Source organism: Jaculus jaculus, chromosome 10, assembly GCF_020740685.1.
Source record: "Jaculus jaculus isolate mJacJac1 chromosome 10, mJacJac1.mat.Y.cur, whole genome shotgun sequence".
Lineage (NCBI taxonomy): Eukaryota > Metazoa > Chordata > Mammalia > Rodentia > Dipodidae > Jaculus > Jaculus jaculus.
This window is the reverse complement of record NC_059111.1, coordinates 82,763,801-82,788,073: the sequence shown is the minus strand read 5'-3', so window position 1 is coordinate 82,788,073 and position 24,273 is coordinate 82,763,801. Positions and strand designations below refer to the sequence as shown.

The following is a 24,273-nucleotide window of genomic DNA, read 5'->3' as shown; positions in this document are numbered from 1 at the left end:
AATGAGCTATTAGGGTTGTATGCTTGAGGAAGTCTGGTCTAGTGATGCACATTAGGGTTTTAATTAGGCTAAGAGCAGTGGGATTTTAAATGGAGTCGTACCCCTCGGGTGAGGTTGATGGGCCAGAGCCAGAACAGAAGCAAACTGGCGCTCAGGTCTCAAGTGCTGAGTGGTAGGGTGGTGACGTCAATAACAGTGCAACACAAAATGAAGAAAAAGCTCTATTGATTTATTGATTTGTTTTCAACGTTCCCAAGGAGTTTACCTGAGCTGATTCAGGGTGTGAGGGCCTTCTACCCCGGCTGGGCTTTTTATTGGTGAAGTGGGCTTGTGCTGATCTGAAACAAACTTGAAGTTACAGTCGAGGAACTTCTTGACCCCTGGCCAGTGTGGGTGCTATCTCTTCTGCCTTGAGGATGGGGACCCAGTGGTCCCCAGCATGGGGCCAGGCACCGTGGAGAAGGTAGCCCAGAGTCCTAGCATCTGTGGTGAGGTTTGGAGGTTGTGTCACAGGAGGCCGCCGCGCGGGTCCCAGTGCAGCTAGATGCTGAACTTCTCACTTGCAAGCAGGCTTTCTGTGACTCCTGCCTACAGCAGACAACTCCCTCCGACACTTACTCTCTTCTTTAGCTGAGATAAAAAGAGCCAGGGGCAGTGTGCAATGGTTCGCTGACAGTGGAGGGGAAGCCTGGGACATTTGTGGGTGGATGGGGAATGCCATTTCACTTTGACCTCTCACGGTGTGCTTGAAACCTTCATGACTTTGCCTCCACCACCCGGGAAGCGAGAACATTTTAGTGAAATGACTAGGAAAAGTTCATTTGGAGTATGTGAAGATAAAGACAGAGGACATATCAATCTACTTTTAGAGAAAATGCTGAATTTTCTCTTCACTTGGATATAGATGGAGTTTCATGGATGTTCAATGCTGTAAAATTAACATGAGCGCTCCAGCTAAGCTCACGTGCTGTGGTTGAGAGAAAAAAAAAAAAATAAGTGGGGGAGAAAGTTGAAAACACAGGAGGGAAGATTTCCCTTAGGCAATGTCCTCGTTGGGGTACACAGCTGGCTTAAGTGCGGTGGGAGGGGAGGGGCTGTCTCTACAGCACACACTTTTTTTTTTTTAATCTGTTTTCAACAACACTGTGCTTAGTATACCCTTGACGCACGCATGTATCTGGTCATTGAATATGTGTACTCTGCAGATTCTCCGCTACTGGTATGCTAAAACTTCCCTGAGAACTCTGCCATCCGGCTTCCTAGCCTCGTTACAGGTCGCGAACAAACTCAAAAGTACGTTATCATTAAACAAACCAAACACCCAGGAGCTTGCAACTTTTTACCCTCTCTCCCCCCCCCCACCCCCCCGCCCCGCCCCGCCCCGCCCTCCCAGGAGATGCGCTCTTCTGTGGAGCAGCCAGTGCCCGTTCTTTCTCCGTGCTCGCCCTCCTTCTGCCCCAGGGCCTACCGTCCTGGTCAACAAGCGCCCCGGGAGGGAGGATGCGACGCCCCCAGGAAAGCGCTCGGGTCAGAGATCCGCGGGGCAGAGGGACTGCGGGGAGGGGCAGGGGCGGGGCATGACCTAGCACCTGGCGGCGCCGCCGATTGGCGGAGGAGGAGGTTGTTCCCTCACGGCGGCCGCTGATTGGCTGCAGGAGGAGAGAGGCGTGACGCGCGTAGAAGTTACCCCGACACCGCCTCCTTCCCGCCCCCGCCCCCATCCCAATTTCTTCGGGGTTTGGATTCGGAGTGTCTGGGTGGCCGAGCTCGGCCCCGGGGGACCAGCAGCATCCCGAGCGGACGAGGTGAGGAGGGCGCGCGGCGCGGATGCCGCGGGGGCCCGCCTGGCCGGTCAGATGCGCCCGGAGCTCCGAGCCCTCCCGCGGGCACCCCAGCTGTTGGAGCCCGGAGCTCGGCGTCGGGGTCGCGGCTTTGCGGGGCGGCCTCCGGGGGCGCTCGGGGCGGAGCGGAGGCGCGGGCTGAGCTTTGGGCCTCCCAGCCCGGCCTTGCTGCGTGGCTCTACCGAACGCGGGATGGAGGGAGGGCGGCGCGGAAACTTTCTGAGTAGGAAAGGGGATGGAGGGCGGTGCACGCGCCTTTTTCTTTTTAGCGGGTTGTGGTGGTGCTGTTGCACGGGGGGAGAAAGGGTTGGTGTTGGGCTTGCGGAGTATCTTGTCACCTCCTGGACTGGATGTTTCTCTGGGTTGACTGTCAGCCTGGAGTGGTTGACGAAGGGTTGCAGGACTCTCCCTGACCTCCTCCCCCTCTCCTGTTGGCTCAGCGCATCTCTGACAGCAAACTTCCCACGCCCTGCGCCGCACGTCCAGGCTGGTCAGTGGGTGTGAGATAGGGCACCGGCTGACAAGGTATGGGTCTGTCTGCGCTGTGAGATAGTTGCCCGAGAAAGTTGGGGACGTTGTGTGCCAGGTCTTCTGAGACCCTGGAAGGGGGTGACACTTTGATACTTAGTCTCGTCTACTTGATTGCTTGGAGCTGGTAATGAATTTTGTTTTGCACCTTGCTTAAAGAGTGAAGTTCAAGACAAGGCTTAACACAGTGGAGCAAAGATGAAAAAGAAGTCAGTGCTTTCTGCTTAGTGATGTGATTGCGCTTAATGACAGTGGAAGAATGTTGCTCACACCTCAAGGGGTAAAAGAGATAATTTATGGTGGAATCAATTATGAGTAACTCTGGCCTGGGAACAAAGGTTTAGATTACCCTACCTTACATGTTCCAGTGTGATAACGTTTGAATGAAGTTTATTGAGTAACAGAATAAAGAAAGTTGTAAATGAAAACACTTCTCAAATACATTCATAGGGCATGGTAGAGCAAAGCAAGGAATAAGGTATTCTCTGCTTTGGGGTTGGTGGAAGCTACATTTACACATTTCCAAGGATTCACCTAGAGTGACAGGATGGTGTTGATCAGACACAGAGGTGGTCAATAAATGGACACTTAACGGTCAAAGAACCCGAGATCAATGGGCTCTGGACTTTCAGTGTTCCAACTGCCCAGCGTCACTGAAGTTCTTAGTCAGCCTTGACTGCCTCACACAGGTATGGCTTCTTTCCAGGGACTTTAGTTCACGTTACACATACTCAGCACTTTATGCACTTTAGCTGAATGTCATCATAGCCTTGAGAGGTAGATATACCCAGGACTCAATGATGCACAGAGAGGTGAGGTGATCAAGTTCACAGAATAAGTTCAGGTGCAGGGAATGCAGGCTATTTGTGGGGGAAAGGAGCCTGAGTTCCTCTGGGGCATTTGTCTCTGTTGCAGGCTCTGGCTCAATGCAAAATGCTGGAGGCATTAGGAGAAGGTCTAGTACCCCCCCCACCCCATGTTGTTCTGTTTATTGCACTATCTGTTCACAAATGGATGGCTTACTTATGTTCTACAACTCTGTGGTGTTTGGAATCCACATTGCCCTGTCACTATTAGGCTTAATAAAATCAGAACACCACTGCTGTGAGGGACGTTAGTTTTCCGGTCTGAATGGGGAAGCCAAGGTCAAGAGAAGGAAGCCACAGTGAGCTCCGTGTCCCTATCCCGAGGTGTAGGTTTTCCTACCATATGAGAATCCATTTTATAACATTCTTTGGCCTGTGAGGTCTTAGCAGAGAAAGGAACTTAAAAAAAAAATTAAAGCAGGGAGATGGGCTTTGAATCTCAGTTTTTGTTTATGGATCTACCTTGTATACTTTGCTGCATAGACCTCTTTACGACACCGATTCCCAAGAAATACGACACACCTTCAATGCCATTCAGAAATCTTTACTGACAACATAGGTCTTGCCCCACCCCCATTTTTCCTTGTGGTGGTGATAGAACCCAGAGCTTTCTGCATGCCAGGCGACAGCCCCACCTCTAAGCTTCATCCCCAGTCTGATTATCTATTTTTTTTTTAAATTTATGACAACTTCCATAATTACAGATAATAAATCATGATAATTACTCCTCCCCCTCCACTCTCCCCTTCACAAATCTGCTCTCCATAATAGCCCCTCCCCCTCTCAATTAGTCTCTCATTTATTTTGACATCATCCTCTTTTCTACTTATTATGAAGGTCTTGTGCAGGTAGTACTAGGCAGTGTGAGGCTATGGATATCAAGACCAAGTTATGTCTGCAAGATTGCTTTCTAAGCAGTACTACCCTTCCTTTGACTCTTACATTCTTTCTGCCACCTCTTCCTCAATGGATCCTGAGCCTTGGAAGGTGTGATAGAGCTGTTTTAGTGCTGAACACTCCTCTGTCACTTCTTCTCAGCACTATGGGGTTGTTTGAGACATCCCAGAGAAAAAAGAGAAGCTTCTCTAACCAAAAGTGAGAGTAGCACTAATATGGGTATGAACATTAAAAGAAGTGCTTATAGGGCAGTTTGGTGAGCATAATACATATATTTAGCTGGAAAACAGCAGGCATTACACACCTAGGGCTTGGGACCTTCCCTGCTATAGGGTTTTGACTAGGTTGTTAGTACTGGCCATGTATTCCCTCCCACGGAGCAGGTGTCTAGTCCAAGTAGAGAGCAGCTGGTTTCCCCATAACAGACATGCCACTCTTGCACCAGTTGGCTCATTTGGCCAGGATGGCCAAACTTAAGGCCTGTAGTGTCCACTGTTATCACTGTTGATGACTTCTCTCTCTCCCATAGGGCTGCATGTAGCATAGCTTTTTCCAGCTTTCTGTCAGCTGCTGATTACCTATTTCTTAGTGGCCTTAGGTAATCAGAAAGCTTTGTGCTGAAACCAGGTTTCAAGGTTCACAAGGTTACAAGGGAAGAGTAATACTTGGTACAGTCTCACTTTTTTTTTTCTTTTTAATCCTCAAACACCCAGAAAAGTAGAGTTTCCCTTGGCAGGGATTCAGAAAGAATATTCGTTGAACAGAAGAGGTCAAGAGCAGCACTACATGCTGAGGAGAGAATCAATAATCTACTGTGACTGCAAAGTTGATGTCAAGTGGACTGATTGATGTCTGAAACAAGCCCTGGCCAGAGAAACTATAGGTCAGGTCTGACTGGTTTTGGCAAAGCAAAAAGAATTCCAGTTGTTAAGCATTAATCTAGGAATTTTACTTCTGCTCAAATGTGAATGCTTCACTTGAATTGCAGTTCAGTTTCTTCATCTGTGAAATGGGGCAATAATCATATCAACTTGATAGGACTTTTCCAAAAAGGAAATGAGTATTTGCAAAGGGCTCAGCATAGTGCTTCCTTTATAATGTGATATTTATGTAAAAACAAGAGTTACATAATTTTAATGATTTTGGAATTCCTTACAGAAAGTGAAAGTAACTTCTCTAATGAATTCCATAGTTTCAATCTCTGCCCCTTCTGCCTTTTCCTAGCCCCCTTAGAGCATGCTCTTTGCCCATATATGTGTGTAGGGAGGTGTTACTTGCATGTGTCTCCTGTCTCCACCCCTACTCCAGACAATGATGAGGAGTTGTTACTGAGGGATAGCTTTATTCTGGGAGAGGGTAGAGAATAAATTATCTGAACATGTTCCTTTCATTTATGGCCAAGCTTCTCTGAATAGAAGATACAGTGTGATGTAATTACCTATGAATTCAAGAAATAGACTCTGGGAAGATGGGACAGTACTGCTACCCCCCTCTCATGTGTGTGGTGTGTGTGTGTGTGTGTGTGTGTGTGTGTGTGTGTGTGTGTTTCAAAGAAACCAGCCTTTGGGATTGGCATTAATTAGGAAGAAAAGGGTTCAATGTCTTGAGGCATTTCATGTTGTCCTTTAGCTAGGTGGATGTTATAATGGACTTGGGCTTGAGTAAAATACAGTCTTAGCACCACGAAGCTATGTGAATAAACCAGAAACTGGAGGGGTATCAAGAACATTTACTGAACTGTAAATCATCTACTTTTGTATCTGTAGTTTGCCCGAGTCAAATCCTGAACGAGTCATCACAATTTCTCCTGCTGGGCGCAGGTTCCTCTCTTCCTGGACTTCCTCCACACCCTTCCTTGCAAGACTCTTGCTGTTCACTTCTGTTTCTCTTATGAATAATCCTACAAAATAATATGCTACAATTATGCTTGAGTATTTGGTCAAACTTTCCCCATCTATAACATTGATGCCCTTTGCCTATTGAATCCTCAAGTTACAGAACTGTTTTTCATAAAAATTTTACTATGTACAAACTATTATGGGCAGGAAATATCTAGAAGGTATAAAAGCATGGGTTGGGAATTTTTAGAGAATATATCTTCCCTATATTTTTCTGTCAACCACAGGCAAAAGTAAATTTTAGCACCTGAATGATCTGGTAGATTGTCCTTATTAATATGTGATTTCAGAATATTTGCAACAATTTGAAGAGGCTGAACTATTTTAGACATCAATATTTATGTAGCAAAACATGAAATTTTCTTGTATGAAACACAGAGACAGTCTTTTGTAAATGTATTTTTAAATTTTATTTTATTTTATTGTTTTTAGTTTTTCGAGGTAGGGTCTCACTCTAGCCCAGGCTGACCTGGAATTCACTACGGAGTCTCAGGGTGGCCTTGAACTCACGGTGATCCTCCTACCTCTGCCTCCCGAGTACTGGGATTAAAGGCGTCCGCCACCACGCCCAGCTAAATTTTATTTTTATTTAAGAGAGGGAAGGAGAAAGCAGGTAGGATGTGGTGAAGGAATGGGTATGGTTGATTGGCTGGTTTTATTAATTTTACAATCTCTTATGGGCCTGTACTTTTGTAACAGTCACTAACAATGAAGATCTAGAAAAGTGATTTTTTTTTTTTTTTCCGGTGGTGGTAGTTGTTTTTCTTGGAACCAGGTCTTCCTAGGTAGCCCTAGCTGGGTATCCTCTTCCTTCTGCCTCTTGAGACTTGAGATTATAGGCATGTCCCACCAACTGCAGCTGATCATGTGATACTAAGGTTCATAAATTCTTCCTTTCTGTTTCTGCTCACATCTCATTATGGAACACTGAAACAAAACTAACAAGCTCTCACTGAGGGACAGTAGGTGGCAGAACACACTGAGTGGTTCTTGTTTAGGAAATGGTTAGAGAGGCACACTGGCACTAAATTGTGATGATTCTTGTCCACCATGATGAGAATCTCCAGCTTTACTTATCAACCTTGTGACCAGTTTGTAAAGGCTACTTTCTACTTTTATCTATTTGGCTTGGCTTTTCATGGTAGAGAAACTTGTTTTAACTTCTGTACTAAATACATATTTAATAAAACATTGAAAAAGCCTATTGACTTCATAGTTATTGGTAAGTGTCACTTATGATGCTGTGCACTTCTCATTTTTGGAAACTTGAGGTAGGCTGCATAAAGGAATACTTCTTCTTTGGTTTGCCCCTCCCCATCCTAGTTTATCATGTGGGTTGGTTCCATTTCACAGCAGATTTCCAAGGAGGCCAGAACTGATCTGTGAGCCCCCCAATCCTTTGTTGTCCTACTGTTTGACACTGCCTTACAGCTACAGGAATTCAAGATGCTGCTAATGCAGAGGCTGATGCTGGGCAGGCTGAGGGCCAGCCATTGCAGGAGCCTCCACAGCAAGCCGGTGATGGCACTCAGGAGGGAGGATGTGAATGCCTGGGAACGAAGGGCACCTCTGGCTCCCAAGCACATCAAAGGTATCACTAACCTGGGATACAAGGTCTTGATACAGCCTTCTAATCGGCGGGCCATTCATGACAAGGTGAGTATGTTCAACTTTCAAAATGATGTGTGAATATAATGAACCTGTTTATGGAAATTAAGAAGCCTTCAAATGGAAATGTGTTTCTTTTTTTTTTTTTTTTTTTTTGGTTTTTCGAGGTAGGGTCTCACTCTGGCTCAGGCTGACCTGGAATTCACTATGTAGTCTCAGGGTGGCCTCGAACTCTCGGCGATCCTCCTACCTCTGCCTCCCAAGTGCTGGGATTAAAGGCGTGCGCCACCACGCCCGGCGGAAATGTGTTTCTTTTAATTCCATTACGTTGCTTAAAAGTGCTCCTTTCATTCCATTCCAGCTAAGGACAAAAAGGCCGGTTTGTAGAAGTCTCTTCTCTGCCTTTCAGTCATTCTCTTCTACCTGTGTAGCCCAACCTCTGGAACTAGGCTGAAAAAGATTAAGACAGTGTTCTTGCACTCAGAAAATGCTTCTCTAGGTAGAGTTTATTCCTGAGGGTGTATCTTGCCATCCATGTTAAGAATCAGTTACTTCATTATTCTATTCCTCATAATCATAAATTATACCCTTATTTGCATTTTATAAAGATATATGTATTTTTTCCTTGAATTATTTGAAAGTAAGTTATAATCCTAACACATTAACACTAAATTCTAAATGCTTCTAAAAACCATTTTCCTATATAACCCCTATGTTACTTTTATGCCTAAGAAGTTAAAATTAGTAATTCCATATTCTTGTAATTCATCCTGGGCCATGCCAATCCTTTATTTAAAAATCTTGTATCTGCTTCTTGCTTCCTAGGCTATATTGGCTAAGTGTGTAAACTTTAGGTGTTCAATTGATAAAATTGGAATATTAATTGGTCCCATTTTTAGGGGAATCCTATGAGAATTAAGTGAGATTAATCATGTAAAGAGTTTATCAAAACACATAGTAACTTCTTAGTGAGTAATGATTATTTGTTACCCAGTAGAGCTCATATTAAACATAATGTTTTCCAGGTTGATTTTTTCCCACCTTCTTTAAGCATCTTTGCGCATGTGTGCATGTCACCACACCTTGTACTGGTGCTGCCACCTTGTATTTCTTGTCTCCCTCTCTCTTAATCCACCCAGTCTTTCACTGTCCTAATTACCCTATCTGTGAATGATCTCAAAATCCATTAGGCTAACACCTCACTCAGAGTCTTCTATTTGTATTGTTGGGTTTGGCTTCATGTTGTGCTCCTGCTGCCTGCTTACGGTATTTCATGAGCTCCATCCTGAAGGACCATGTTTATTTTTTATTGGGTCTAGTCATGTATGTACTCTAATACAGATCTTCATGTTATAGTAGTAATAGATGGTGATTGAACAACAAATAAAACAGTGTTGATTATATAGCTTATTTCTTAATAGTATAAATAATTAACAAATAACTATTTGGTATTTAATGTTTTGACTTGTTGACACAGAATATACTTTTGAAAGAATTTTTATTGAGTCCATTAGTATATGAACATATTGCAGATTTTTAGAATATACTTTCATAAGTATGTTTTGGTTGCTTTTATTTAGGATAGGATCTTATGTAGCCTAGGCTAGCTTCAAACTCTCTATGTAGCTGAGGATGAAGTTAAACTCATGTTTCTGCTCCTATTTGTGAAGTGACTATCAATGTTCCACAATTATGGGAAGATACTGAATTTTCTATTATTTTTTTTTTGCTATAAATTCCAACGTGGCTGGGGTGGGGGCATGCTAGGAAGATGACTCAGTGATTAAAGCATTGCTTTGTAGGTCCACTGACCAGAGTTCTCCTGCTAGCATCCATGTGCAGTGGGATGCAAAGCGATGCCTGCATCTGTAGTCCCAGAATGCCTGTGGCAGTGGGAGGCCTCTGCACATGTGTGCACATGTCATCAAACCTCTCACTGAGGCTGAAGACGAGGAGACTCCTGAAGTTCTAGGGCCAGCTTGACTGGCCTTCCAGTGGCAAAACCACAGTGAGAGACCTGTCTCAAGCATGGTGGAAGAAGAGGACAAACAACCTGAGATTGTTCTCTTGCCTCTATACGCACATTTACATGCACACCATTTAAAAAGTTACAAAAGGCCACATCAGATGGATTTATCTTTTCAAAATATGTTATTTAGTTATTTATTAGAATGAGAGTTAGAGAGAGAATGGACACGCCAGGGCTTCTAGCCACTCTAAATGAACTCCAGACACATATGCCACCTTATGTATCTGGCTAATATGGGTACTGGGGAATCAAACCTGTGTCCTTAGGTTTTGCAGGCAAGTGCCTTAATCCTAAATCATCTCACCAGCCTGTATTTATCTTTTTTCAAATATTTAAGTGAGAGAGAAAGGGAGATAGACAGAGAAAGGTAGACAGAGTCTGGAAGTACCAAGGCCTCTTGCTACTGAAAACAAACTCCTGACACATGTGCCACATTGTGCATCTGGCTTTATGTGGGTACTGGGGAATTGAACCTTGGTCATTAGGCTTTGCAGGCAAGTGTCTTTAACTGCTGGGCCATCTTTTCAAACCCCAGATATATCTTTTTATAAGAAATATAAATATCAAAAGTAGCTAGTCTGTTATTTATTCTAGTCCATACAAATTTCATCCCTTCAAAAGGTGAGACTTTTATTTGCTGTACTTCTTATCAGGGAGTATGAATGCCACAAATCAGGAGAATAACTTTTAGCCAAACCTGCATTTGCAGGAATATGTGAAAGCTGGAGGCATTCTTCAGGAAGACATTTCAGAAGCTTGTCTAATTTTGGGAGTTAAAAGGCCCCCAGAAGAAAAATTGATGTCCAAGAAGACATATGCTTTCTTCTCCCACACAATAAAAGCTCAGGAGGCCAATATGAGGTTGCTGGATGAGGCTCTGAAACAGGTAATCATGACCAATATTCATGGGTATTAATATAGTACAATAATCATTTTCTTTAATTCTAAAGTAGAATTTTAGGTTTCTTTCAGCATTTAGATATCTATCCTTTCACCTCAGTAGGAGAAGTGCTATATGATGGGAAGCTTGAATAGTTTTACTGAAGGCTAACCTCTGTTACACCAATTGAAAGTTTGTAATGAGGGAAACAGATTTACTTCATTCTTATTACAAAATAGAAAGAATGATAGAAGGATTTCCTCAATTAGTTACCAATTTGTAGGGTCAATTACATGGATATTAGCAAGTAGAATTTAAGAGCTGGAAAAAGACTTGTAGGTCACTGTGTTTGTCAGAAGGGGTTCAGAGAAATGACTCAGTGACTTGACTGAGATTGTACAGCTCTGTGGTGTCAGATATATTCATAAGAGACAAAACATTTTTTGAATTATAAATACTGTGGAAATGCTATCAGCTGCTTACCAAACAGAATATTCCATTCAACAAAATTCTACTGAGAGCCTACAATGTATCTGATACCAGGTCTGTAATGAAAATGTAGAATAGTGACTACCCTTGTATTCATAATGCCTATATTCAATGGAAAAAAAAATAAGTTAACAATGTGTCTCTCTCACTTAGGAATGGAGGTAATGGAGATAAATACAATATTGAAGGAGAAAAGCAATGTGGTCACCAGGAAGGTGACAATACGACCTCATTGTATAGATAGAACCTCATTTTTAAGGTGGCTTTTGAGTAGATATTTGAAGACAGTGAAGGACCAAGACATGTGTGACTTCAAGTTGAGAGGGTAGTAATGCAGAGGTCTGAGAGCAGCTGGTGTAGATGGTATGGTCGATGTTCTAGTGAAGAAAGCATGCTTGGATGGGACGGTCCAGAGGTGGAGGTAGGCTTATTGACTTTTTTTTTTTTTTTGCCATTCAGCTCTTAGGGGAGAAGCTGAGGGTGCATTGGACATTAGTCTGTAGCACAGGAGAACAACTCCTGATAGGTATTTAGTCCTTGTCAGAGACCAGATACTGTCTGCAGTTAGGAGATGGATAAGTGTAGGGAGTGAGTGAAAATGCATACCACATCCAAGTCCACGTCTGGGGTAAGGATGGGAAACCTTTTGATGTAGACCAGAGTCTGAGCATATGACAGAGGATAGCCCATTTACCAACAGTAGGAGGAATATAAGTCTGGGGTAGAGAATTCCTTCTTGTAAATTTAAATCCACTTGCTCTGGGTAGTTAATATGCACTGTTTCTGAAGACAGGATTCAAAAGTAATTAATGAAAGTCATAATGGAAAGATACTGTGCTTAAATTAAACTCTAAAAAGTACTTTATAAATCATTTTTGTTATATAAAGTTTTGGTAATTACCAGAAAGTTAATAAAAATAGACCCAACATGGAAGACTTTTGGCAGCTCTCTAACCAGTTGCTGAGGCTTGCATGTATGTTGACTGTCCTTAGTATTGTAAACATTGTATAATTTTCCCCCAGTGCTGGGAATGCAAACCCATGCTTGTGCATGGTAGAGCTCTGTGTTCTACTTAGATACATAACTACTGGCCCTTTAGTCAAGGGGAAATATTTCATAATTATGATGTATCGTGTGTGTAAGCATAAAGGAATAGACTTTCCCAAGGGAGGGGGAGAGCTTTAAGGAAAGAGAAAGAATGTGTTTTCATCAAAGGTAAGGGGGAAGCATGTAAGAGAGAAAGAAGGGAAATAGAAGGAGGGAAATAGAGTAATGGAGAAAGGAAAAGAAGGAGAAAGTACCATGTCGTAGAGTGTTACTGTCTTCTAGTAATTAAGAGCCCTGGGTATTTAGAATGACTGAGGAACAATGTTATGGAGGATGATACAGGGAAGGGGAGATAGTCCCAGAAGAATGAGTCTGGAGGACATGGAAGGAGCAAGGTTTAGGATTCATCTCAGGAGGAATCTGTTTTCTCTGGGACCAGAAGAAAGACTCTGGGGAATAGTGGGGCTATAGATATTCTTATAAATAGTGTCAGGCAGATTGGAGGATGTGTGTCAAAAGAACCAAAGGAAACCCTTTGTCATGGTTATTTCGTATGTACACCAAGGGGTCTCTCAGCTCTAATTATATGCAGTTTTACCCAAGTATTTTTGAAATGTTTCAAGATGTGCTTATTGATAACAAGTTAGCAAGTCAACATGTATTTCCAAACAAGAAAAAGTAGCACACTTATTTGTTCATATATTTGCTTTATTTATTGAAATTGAGCTTACTGGGTATGAGTGAGACATTTTTATTTTGCTCTTTCTTCAGGAAATACGGCTTATTGATTATGAGAAAATGGTGGACCACAGAGGATTTCGCATAGTAGCATTTGGACAGTGGGCAGGTGTGGCAGGTAGGTGTGCCAGGGTTCTGTGAGATTTTTAAAGTCTCCCTGAGAGGAAATCTTGCATTTTCTCTATTCTGTGTCTTATTTCCTCTGGTGACAAAAGAGAGGGTGCATTTAAGGCTGAACATACCAGAGGGATAGTGAAAGATAAATTATTAAAGTGTTTTAGAACAACTATTGAAAAGAGCAGAGAGGCAGAAGGATAATACCGTGGAATAGGCTCTGACTTTTCAAATGGTCGTGATTTTAAACCTAGAGGGTCCCCAAATTAGAAAATAGGGAGGTCCTGTCAAGTTGACAATTAATATAAATCATCATAAATTCACCCCTTGTTAACATGATAATTGAACCATGTAACTTTTAAGTCATAACCATCCACCCCTCATAGGCTTGTGGTTATTCAAAATGAATACTTTCTAATTTCAGAAATCACAGTAATATTTAACAGATTCAACTCAGTTCAAAAGACATACATGAAATAATTCCTGAGATTCGGGGAAACTAATTTACTTATTTTTATTGACAACTTGCATAATTACAGACAACATACCATGACAATTCCCTCCCCTTTTCCGCTTTGTTTATGTTTTTTAATGTAGGGTCTCACTCTAGCCCAGGCTGACTTGGAATTCACTATGCAGTCTCAATGCGTCCTCAAATTCATGTCAATCCTGGTTGCCTCTGCCTCCTGAGTGCTGGGATCAATGGTGTGCACCACCACACCTGGCTTCAGGGAAACTCTTAGCTGTGAGCTTGTCAAAGTAAACATTCTTTTGTTTCCTCTCAATTTTTATTAACATTATCCATGATTATAAAAATATCCCATGGTAATACCCCCCCCCAAAGTAAACATTCTTAATGCAAAAAGAGTGAATGAGTATATTGTAAGGAAAATTCAGACCAAAGCAAGACTGAAGGCGAGCAGGGTAACTAAATCTTGAAGCTCCGTTTTCTATATCTAGAACTCATGACAAAATTATCTGGGCTCCAAAAGGCTTGGGTATCCCCGTGCCTATAACTCTGCTGCCTGTATCAGGTATAGTCTTTCTCATGAGCAGCTCCACTCTGACGTGGCCACTTTCCTCACCACATGACAAATGGTTCTGAAGTCTCCTGATCTTCACTGTTGTAAATTATAGCTTCATGTCATCCAAGTTCTCAGGACAGAGGTAGAATGCAGCCAGTTGCTTTGAAAGCATGTAACATGAACTGCCTCTAGCCAAGATTTTTTTGGAATATATATATTGTTGTTGTTTGTTTGTTTTTTGAGGTAGGTTTTCATTCTAGCCCAGGCTGTCCTGGAATTTACTATTGTTGCAGTCCGGTTCTCATTGCTGGTAGAAATCACCCAACCAAGAGCAGCTTCTGGGAAAAAGATTTATTTTGGCTTACAGGCTCGAGGGGAAGCTCCATGATGGCAGCGGAAAACAATGGCATGAACAGAGGGTGGGCATCACCCCCTGGCCTACATAAGGTAGACCACAGCAACAGGAGGGTGTGCCAAACACTGGCATGGGGAAACTGGCTATAAAGCCCATAAGCCCGCCCCCAACAATACACTCCCTCCAGGAGGCATTAATTCCCAAATATTCATCAGCTGGGAACCTAGCATTCAGAACACCTAAGTTTATGGAGGACACCTGAATCAAACCACCACAACTATGTAGTCTCTCAGGGTGGCCTTGAACGCATGGTGATCCTCCTACCTCTGCCTCCCAAGTGCTGGGATTAAAGGTGTGTGCCATCACACCTGGCTCAATATATATATTTTTATTGACAACTTCTATACTTACATACAACAAACCATGATATTTCCCTCCCCTCCCCTAGTTTCCCCTTCATAACTCTGTTCTCCATCATATCCATCTCTTTCTAAATTGGTCTCTCTTTTAATTTAATGTCATCGTCTTTTTCTCCTATTATGAGGGTCTTGTGTAGGTATTGCTAGGCACTGTAAGGTCAAGGATATCAAAGTCAATTTCTGTCTGGAGAGTTGCATGTAAGGAGTGGTGCCCTTCCTTTGGCTCTTACATTCTTTCTGCCACCTCTTCCGCAATGAACCCTCAGCCTTGGAGGGTGTGATAGAGATGTTTCAGTGCTGAGCACTCTTTCATGTCCCTTCCTGTCAGCACTGTCTTGCCTTTTGGGTCATCCAGTGGTCATCATCATATGAAAAGAGAAGCTTCTCTAACCAGAAGTGAGAGTAGCATTAATATATGAATATGAACATTAAGTGTAGGGCTTTCAGGGCAATTTGATGAGAATAATACGTGCATTTTCCAGACAAGAGCAGGCTTTATACACCTAAAGCTCATGACCTCCCTGCCATAGGCTTTTGATTAGGGTTTTAGTCCCAGGCATGTATTCCCTCCAGTAGAGTGGGCAATTAGAGAGTAGTTGGTTTCCCCCAGAGCAGACATGCCACTATTGTACTCTTTTGGTCATTTGGCCTGTCTGGCAAAACTTGAGGCTTCCAGAGTCCAATGTTTTCACCACTGATGACTTCTGTTTCCCATAAGGCTGCATACAGTACAGCTTTTTCCAGCTTTCAGCTGGCTGGTCTACAGGGAGAATGTTTTCTGCTCAGCACCAGCTTGATTTCTCAGTGACTTTGCTGCTTAGGTATGTGAAGTCTTCAGCAGTAGAGTCTTACCATCTCTTTCTCAAGGGGAAACCAAAGGCCTTGGCAGTAGCCTGTAATATTTTGGTGGCAATAGGGACCTCCTTGGCTAACAACTTACAAGAAGATATCCCATCCCTAGTAACCATCTATGGCTTCTGGATGTGTCATTATTCAAGAAAGTAGGTTTTCATATGTCTTATTCAGAATATCTTGAATTTTGATTGACCCTCCTCCACTCTTCTTTTACACAATCTCTTCCCCTGACCTTGCTTAGGCCTTTCCCCTCCCTGTAATCTGTCCTTTTACTTACATATATGCAATAATATCTCTTTAAGTTCGTCCCTCTCCTCCTTCCCTTCCTTATAGCCTTTTTCTACTTACTGGCCTCTGCTACCGATGTTTGGTTCCTCATCACATACAAGTCTATACATTTGTAGTTAGGATACACATATGAGAGAGAACATGCAATATTTGGCTTCCTGGGTCTGGGTTACCTCACTTAGTATAATCCTTTCCAGATCCATCCATTTCCCTGCAAATGTCATAATTTCATTTTTTTTAAACCATGGAATAGAGCTCCATTGTGTAAATGTACCACATCTTTATTATCCATTCATCTGTGGATGGATATCTAGGCTGGTTCCATTTCCTAGCTATTGTGAATAGAGAAGCAATAAACATGGTTGTGCAAGTATCTCTAAGGTACTGAGAAGAGTCATTAGGATATATACCTAGGAGTGCTAAAGCTGGATCATATGGTATATCTATTTTTAGCTGTCTTAAAAACCTCCACACTGATTTCTACAATGGCTGTACCAGATTACATTCCCATCAACAGTGTAGAAGGGTTCCCTTTTTTCCACATCCTCACCAATGTTTATTGTCATTTGGTTTCTTTTTTTTTTTTAATTTTTTTTTGTTTTATGTTTATTTATTTGAAAGTGACAGACAGAGAAAGAGGCAGAGAGAGAGAGAGAGAGAGAGAGAGTGAGAGAGAATGGGCACGCCAGGGCTTCCAGCCACTGCAAACGAACTCCAGACGCATGCTCCCACTTGTGCATCTGGCCAACGTGGGTCCTGGGGAACTGAGTCTCGAACCGGGGTCCTTAGGCTTCACAGGCAAGTGCTTAACTGCTAAGCCATCTCTCCAGCCCGTCATTTGTTTTCTTGATGGCAGCCATTCTGACAAGAGAGAGATGGAATCTCAAAGTAGCTTTAATTTGCATTTCCCTGATGGCTAAGGATGTAGAGTTTTGTTTTTTTTTTTTAGATTTTTATATACCATGTGTATTTCTTCTTTTGAGAACACTCTATTTAGTTCCATAGCCCATATTTTAATTGAGTTGTTTGATTTCTTATTGTTCTGTTTTTTGAGGTTTTTTTTTTTTTATATATTCTGGATATGAATCCTCTGTCAGATGCATAGCTGAGCCCAGATTTTAGGTAGCCTTGTTTTCCTTTGAAACCTCATGAGCTAGGCCTCACTCTTTGCATTTTTTTCTCAGCATCCTTGTCTGCCAGAATTCTTGCTACAGGAATGGCCCATTAAACTCTGCTCGCAGAATTCAAGGGCTTTTCTAGCCCAGAGTTCCAAACTCTGTCACTTTGCTCCATAAACCAGTTCCAAAGTTCTGTGAACTACGTTTTGTCACCACAATGGCTGCTCTGTATCAGTTTTCTGTATCAGTTACTGTGAGCAAGTACCTGACCAGAAATAACTTAAGGAAGGAAGGGCTTGTTTTGGTTTGCAGTTCAAGCTTATAGTCCATCATGGAAGGGGAGGTGTGGTGTCAGGAGCTAGAGGCAGCTGACTACATTCAGCCTTCAGTGTGAAAGCAGAGAGCATTGAATGCTGACTAGTGTTTATCTCCTTTGTATTCAGTCCAGAACCCCTTCCTCTGGAACCATACCACACAGGTAGAGAGGTTTTTCCCACATCAACTAACCTAATCAAGGTAATTGCTGGATACCTGCCCAGAGGCTAACCTAATCCACATAATTCCTCACAAAACAAGCCCAGAGGCTCACTTATTAAGTCTTTCTAGGTCCCATCAAGTTGCCAATTAAGATAAACTGTCACAGTATATTACTTAGTTGTATATAAGATAGATAACTTGTTATTGTAAGGTACTTTTACAGATAATATTCCCTGCTGTTCATTCAAAAAACTCAAATGTGTTAAAAATTTTAAATATTTGTATATAATCCAATAAATAATTTCTGAAAAATTGATAATTTAACCTATTAGCACACCTCAATCAAAATAGAAAAAATAACAGGCAAAATTCTGAAGCTCAAAATTCTTTTCACTTAAAATCCATTTGTTTCCCATTTTAACTCTCACTTAATGCTTTATCTCACCCATCATATAAACTTAGGAGAACAAAAATTTTTCTTCATAGGGAAGGAATGAAGGGTAGTCCCCTGATGACTATATTTCCAGGCCTTTTAGGACTCATCCACATGAGAGTTTGTCTGGAGAGAATGAAAATACAGGCCTTTTAGGACTCATCCACATGAGAGTTTGTCTGGAGAGAATGAAAATACCAGAAGTAAATTAACTCAGAAGAAGAACTACACATGTAAACTGGATGTGGTTCTTACTCTCAAAACATTCATGCAAGTAAGCACCCAGACAGAATGTCAGCCCTCATTGCTATGGGAAGGACATGGCATGGAAGAAGCCGAATGAGGAGACTCCTTTAAAAGAGTGCTTTTGAAGTTGGGATTCGATGAATGATTAAAAACTATTCAAGAAAGAAAAGAGAACGTAGACGTATATAAAACCCTGCTGTCAATAAATTGAGAAATATCTTTGTAGACTAATGAAGAGAAGTGTCATTATTTAGTGATGAGAAATACCAGAATGGACATTGCAATAGATTTTAAAAATACTAAAAATATAATGGAATATTAAGAATTGGCCAGATGTGGTGGCACACGCCTTTAATCCCAACATTTGGGAAGCAGAGGTAGGAGGAATGTGGAATTTTGTGAGTTCAAGGCCACCCTAAGATTACATAGTGAATTCCAGGTCAGCCTAGGCTAGAGCAAGACCCTAACTTGAAAAACGAAACACCCCAGCCCCCCAAAAAATTGCCAATGAGTTTGACAGATTCACAAATTGTTGACATAAACAAATGACCAAAACCACTGCAAGAAGAAATAAACTTGAATGTCAGTCTGTAAAATAAATTCTACTCATATGTGTTATCTAGGAAAAATTATGTATTTTATGCAAAGAAGTTTTAGCACCAAGTGTGGTGGTACATACCTTTTATCTTTTTGGAAGGCTGAGGTAAGGGGTCACTCTGAGTTTGAGACCAGTCTGGGCTACATAGTGTGACTCTATCTCATAGAAGAAAAAGGAATTATTTATAGTAATTCATAATACCTGGGAAAGAATACAAATACCTATAGAAAGAATGAATAAATTCTGGTATAACCATAAGGCGTAGGTTTTTCAGCAAAGAAAGAAAGTATTAATGTGAATCTCAAAAATGGTCTGGGTGAGTTAAATTACTAACTGAAGGAAGTATAACTTTTGTCTTTGTTCATCCTGCAGATCCTTTCCATCTGTTGGGTGGATTGGGGTCTATTATGAAGAAGTTGACAATTTCTCCATAAAGTATACACTTTCCTGTCTCAGAAATCTTATTCTCCAGGCAAGGAGTATAGTCAAAATGGGCAACTTTCCCTCCTGGGGGGAGGGTTACAGAGGGGGAGGGGTTTTCTGAATCCAGGACCACAACTTTCACTGCATACAGCATGAGGAGTCTGAGCCAAATCAATTGTTGTTGGTTATTGTTCAGACTTTTACTTAAGATTGCAGTTCATATGTTGCTTTAGAGAATTGGATCATTAATAAATATAGTTTCTATAGCCAAAGAAACCAAACCATAATGAAGAAAATCTGCTGGGTGAACAAAGACACATAAAAGAGAGTACATGCTTATTATAGTAACAAGACAAGTGTGACTAATTGTTAGTAGCTATCAAATAATTTACCTCTTTAAAATTATATATGAGCATATTTTATATGTAAACATCACATGTTGGTACCATCCTTTCCCTCCTCCCTGTCATTTTTCTGAAGAGTACTTCCTCATTGAGATGCAGGTCAACATGATTGTGGGTCATGCATTATGGGTTGCAATAGTCAGTTATGGGGGAGAGGCAATGTCTCTATGCAGGGTCCCAACTTGTGGCTCTAACAATCTTTCCACCCCCTCTTCTGCAAGATTCCCTGATCCATGCTGGGAACATTTTAAGTCTACTTCAGTGATGGGCACTTAGGAACATCTAGATGTCTGGTTTGGTAGGTGTTGAGTGTCCTTAGTATCTTCGTCCATCACCCTTGTGCTGATATCAGCTTAATTAAGAAAGCAGCATTCTTGCTCATTTCCCCAATTCCTCTGTAGTTTCAGCTGGGGCCGGGATGGAGTGTATTGTGTCATTTATTTCCTCAAGTCCAGTTCCCATCTGAAAAAGAGAAGCAGATTCTCTAACAGAGAGTGAATCATATAACTTTAACCATACTTTATTGCATATGGTTCTTTTTTTTAATTGGTGCTAATAAAAATATAAAAGAAAGCTTGGTAGAAACATATGTGTAAATATGGGGAGAAGTATAGAAAGTTCTACTGCTAAAAGCAAATCAGTGCTGTAGGCATGATGAATTTTTGGTGTCTTGAAGTCATTCAACTTGAGACATATCAAACATGAGTGGCTAAGGTCTTGAAATCAAAATCAAAAATCATATTGGATTTGGGATCATCCACATATAGATAATACTTGAAATTTAGGACTTAATGACATTACCTAAGAAGAAATGTAGATGTTTATGACCCCAAAATAGATTTATGAAGGTTTTAACTTAAAAGTATAAAACAAAGGATGAGGAACTTCAGAAGGTAGGATTAATTCTGTGTGTGAATGTGGTCATGTATGCTTGTAATTCTGGTACTTGAGGCCAAGGCCAGAGAATATGGACTTTGGGGTCAGTCTGAATTATGTAGAAAGAGTTTAAGGCCAGCTGGAGCTATGTAATGAAAGCTTAGGAAGAGAGGGAGAGGGAGCAGGAAGGAAATATTTAAGTCAAGGGAAAGTATTCTGGTAAGCAATTTAAGATCTGAAAAGTCTGTCAATTTTAGTAATCTAGGTCCCTAAATAGCTGGTTGGAACCTGGGTCAATAGTGATTCTTTATTTATTTATTTTTGGCAAGGGAGAGATGTATGCTTAAATGTTGATAAGAACGAGTCAATAAAGAGGAATACTGAAGGGAACAATAGAAGGATAAACTTCTTGATATGGAGGGCCTGGAAGGGGATAGGATATGCAGACAAGGTAGAAGAATAAATCTTAGCCAAGAAGGATCTTCTACTATCTTCTTAGGACCCAGAGTAGAAGACAAAGGTGAAAACACACTAGGCTAGGCCATTTGATGGAAGAAAGTAGTGAAGATTGCTATGATGTCCAGTGGCCCCTCTACATCTGAGATACAACAGTGGTTTGTGCTTTTACAGGGCACCTAAGAGGGTGAAAATGGACAACAAGAAAAACACCATTTCTCCTCATAAATGCCTCTGAGTAGAATTTATTTTACACATTGGTATTAAACTCCATTCAATTAATGGTCTTTCTGTTGGTCTGATTCTGTGATAGGGATGATCAACATTTTGCATGGAATGGGCTTAAGGCTCCTTGCTTTGGGACATCACACACCTTTTATGGTGAGAGATTATTTATTGGAAATACACATTACATTTTGAGCATGGAGAAAATGTCTAGCTAGAAGACTAACTTTAATTGTATTTGCTTCCTTTCAGCATCTTGGCATGGCTCATAACTACAGGAATAGCAGTCAGGCTGTGCAAGCTGTCCGTGATGCTGGCTATGAGATATCTCTGGGTTTAATGCCAAAGTCAATAGGGCCCTTAACATTTGTTTTCACAGGGACTGGTAATGTATCAAAGGTAAATTCTACCTGTCTTCTCTCTGTACAGCAATCTGAAATCCTGAATCTGTGAATGTTTTGAGGATATTTCAAATAGAAAGAATGGACATTCAGCTTTGGGTCTGATCTATGCATTTTTTCTTATAGCAAAGGGCAGTGATAGTCTGACCATTTTCATTACTTTTAGTTCCACATATTAGAGGCTTGAAATGTCCTTTCTCCCTCCCTTCCTCCCCACTTCCTTTAATATCATTAAGAATATAAAGCTGTGTTCATAGGGTGGTCTTCTTTTTCCTATCATTATTAAAATGTCCAAAAAATTGGGTGTTACTCTGGGCTATATATTTTTCAAAAGTACATGGAGTTTTTCCAGTAACATACTAAGGAAGCTTAATATAAGACAAAACTTGACACTTCCTTCTGGAGTGGCTTTGAGGATACATTTTTGTAACTGAAAAGTAGGTCTGTAATGAAAATGTTTTACACACATACCATCTCTGATATTTTAATATTGGGAAATAGGCATACAATTTTTCTTTTGGGACAAAAAATGTTTTCCCATTGGAAATCATTTCAGCCATGGGTTAAAAGGTATATAGAAATAGTGTACATTGTACTAACATGTTCAACATGACTGCTGTTGTTCTCTAACTTAAGTGAAACCCAACCAAATAAAACAACCACACAACTCCTTCTTCACGGTTCCAACTGGAACCAAAGTTGGCTTGCAAACTACCAGTGAGATGCTCATCTGTATGTATTTCTGTGTTGTAGACCTGGTTCTAGGGCAGGACAAATAGAGTCATATCATTGTGGGGTAAATAATTAGAATATATACAGGAAACCATGTTTCTTTTTTTTTTTTAATTTAATTTATTAGTTTTCTTTTCAGTAAATACAGGCAGTTTGGTACCATTATTTAGGCTCATCTGTGATCTACCCCCTCCCATTAGACCCTCCTTGTTATTGAAAATGGGTCGTGCATTGTGGAGTTAGCCCCCAGTTATTAGTATGATAAATGTCTCTGAAAATCATGACCCAACATGTAACTCTGACATTCTTTCCGCCCCCTCTTCCGCAAGATTTCCCTGAGCCATGTTAGGTTCATTTTTGGTCTGCTTCAGTGCTGAGGTGTTGGGGGCCTCTGAGGCTCTGGCTCTCTGATTTGGTAGGAGTTGATTTTTCTCTGCATTGATCTCCTTCCCCTTTGTGCTGGTATCCAGTTCACAGGAAAACATCACCCTTGCTTATTTCGCCAGTTGTCCTTAGTTTCAGTTGGGCCCCTTCTGAGGTATGTTGGGGCAGCTCTCTTCTTAGGATCTGCATCTATCTGGAAAAGAGAAGCAGATTCTCCAACGGAGAGTAAGTTAGCACCCAGAAAATTGAGATAACACTTACTTTTTTGATAGACAGTTTGATAGGTGTAGGCCCTCTTATACCCTGTGATTGATGGTAGCTTGATATTGTAGAGTGGGCTTGTGTTTGGGTATGGTTCTGACTTGTTTCCCAGCTCCAGCTAAGGGTCTAGTACCACTGAGTGGATCAGTTAGCCAAATCAAGAGCAATTGGTTCCTCACCATGGCTGTGTACCACTATTGCACTTGGGTGGGCATCACATCCGGTTATTTGTTGCTACTTAGGTTAAACAATGTGTTGCTTGGACAGATCTTGGTCACTTCCCCCAGTCGCCTATGTAGCGCCTTCTGGCACTAGACACGCTGACTGTCTGGGGACTGACTCTCTCCCAGCTTCCAGCCATGTCATTCCATTTTATGTGTCAGCTGCGTATGGAGTCTTCAGCAATAGGGTCTTACCACTGGCCTTTGGTGGGTCATCAATTACTCTGACAGAAGTCTGTCATTGTTTTGGGAAACCTTGTAGGTTTCTCTGATCAAAAGCTCATTGTGGATTGTAGGCCCAAGCTGGAAGTGGGGGTTACAGGTCAGTGTCCACTAAGAAATTGAGGAAAAAGATAACTAATATACAAGAGTTTGAGAGGAGAGAGATAGAGGGGGGAGGGAGAGAGGGAGGGAAGGAAGATGTAGGAGATTTAGGTCAGTCTTGATCCTACCCTCTCCAGTGTCTTGTGGTTCAGGTGTTTCCTGTAAGGGACTAGTGAAGGTTCAGTCATTTGGTCTGTCTTTTAGGAAGTAGAATTTTATGGTACCATTGCCGTTTGGGTCCGGATTACTGTTTTCCACCCTTTGATTCCCTCCCCGCCCTCCCATCCATCTTATTGTCTAGTCCATGAGGTACTTGCTGGGTATGTAAGGCATCTTGGGCAAATTCAGGTTAGGTGTTGCAGATGAGTGAGACTATGTGTCGATTTTTTTTCTGTGATTGGTAAGTTCGCTGAGAATGATCTGTTCCAGGTTCAACCATTTTTCCTCAAATTTCTTTATGTCGTTTTTTCTTACTGCTGTATAGAATTCCATTGTGTAGATATACCACATCTTTGTTATCCATTCTTCTAATGATGGACATCTGGGTTGATTCCAGCTTTTAGCTATTACGAATGTTTCTTTAATCACACATCTTTTATAGGGTGCTCAAGAAGTCTTTAATGAGTTACCTTATGAGTATGTGGAGCCTCATGAGTTGAAAGAAGTTTCGAAAACTGGAGGTAAAGGGCAGGGGAAAATAATATCTTGTATCTTTATTTAATTATTTAAGGGGGCTGGAGAGATGGCTTAGCAATTAAGCGCTTGCCTGTGAAGCCTAAGGACCCCTGTTAGAGGTTCAATTCCCCAGGACCCACG

At 41.5% G+C, this 24,273-nt stretch overlaps 1 protein-coding gene across 1 annotated transcript in view; it reads left to right on the top strand.

Moving 5' to 3' along the window:
- Positions 1-1,722: 1,722 nt before the first annotated feature.
- Positions 1,723-24,273, top strand: part of Aass (aminoadipate-semialdehyde synthase) — a 62,978-nt gene continuing 40,427 nt past the window's right edge. The window contains exons 1-7 of the mRNA XM_012948791.2: positions 1,723-1,805; positions 7,462-7,686; positions 10,377-10,553; positions 12,856-12,940; positions 21,223-21,290; positions 21,387-21,533; positions 24,059-24,137. Of these exons, the coding sequence (XP_012804245.1) occupies positions 7,477-7,686; positions 10,377-10,553; positions 12,856-12,940; positions 21,223-21,290; positions 21,387-21,533; positions 24,059-24,137 (766 nt within the window). The 5' untranslated portion in view covers positions 1,723-1,805; positions 7,462-7,476. The remainder of the gene's footprint in view (positions 1,806-7,461; positions 7,687-10,376; positions 10,554-12,855; positions 12,941-21,222; positions 21,291-21,386; positions 21,534-24,058; positions 24,138-24,273) is intronic.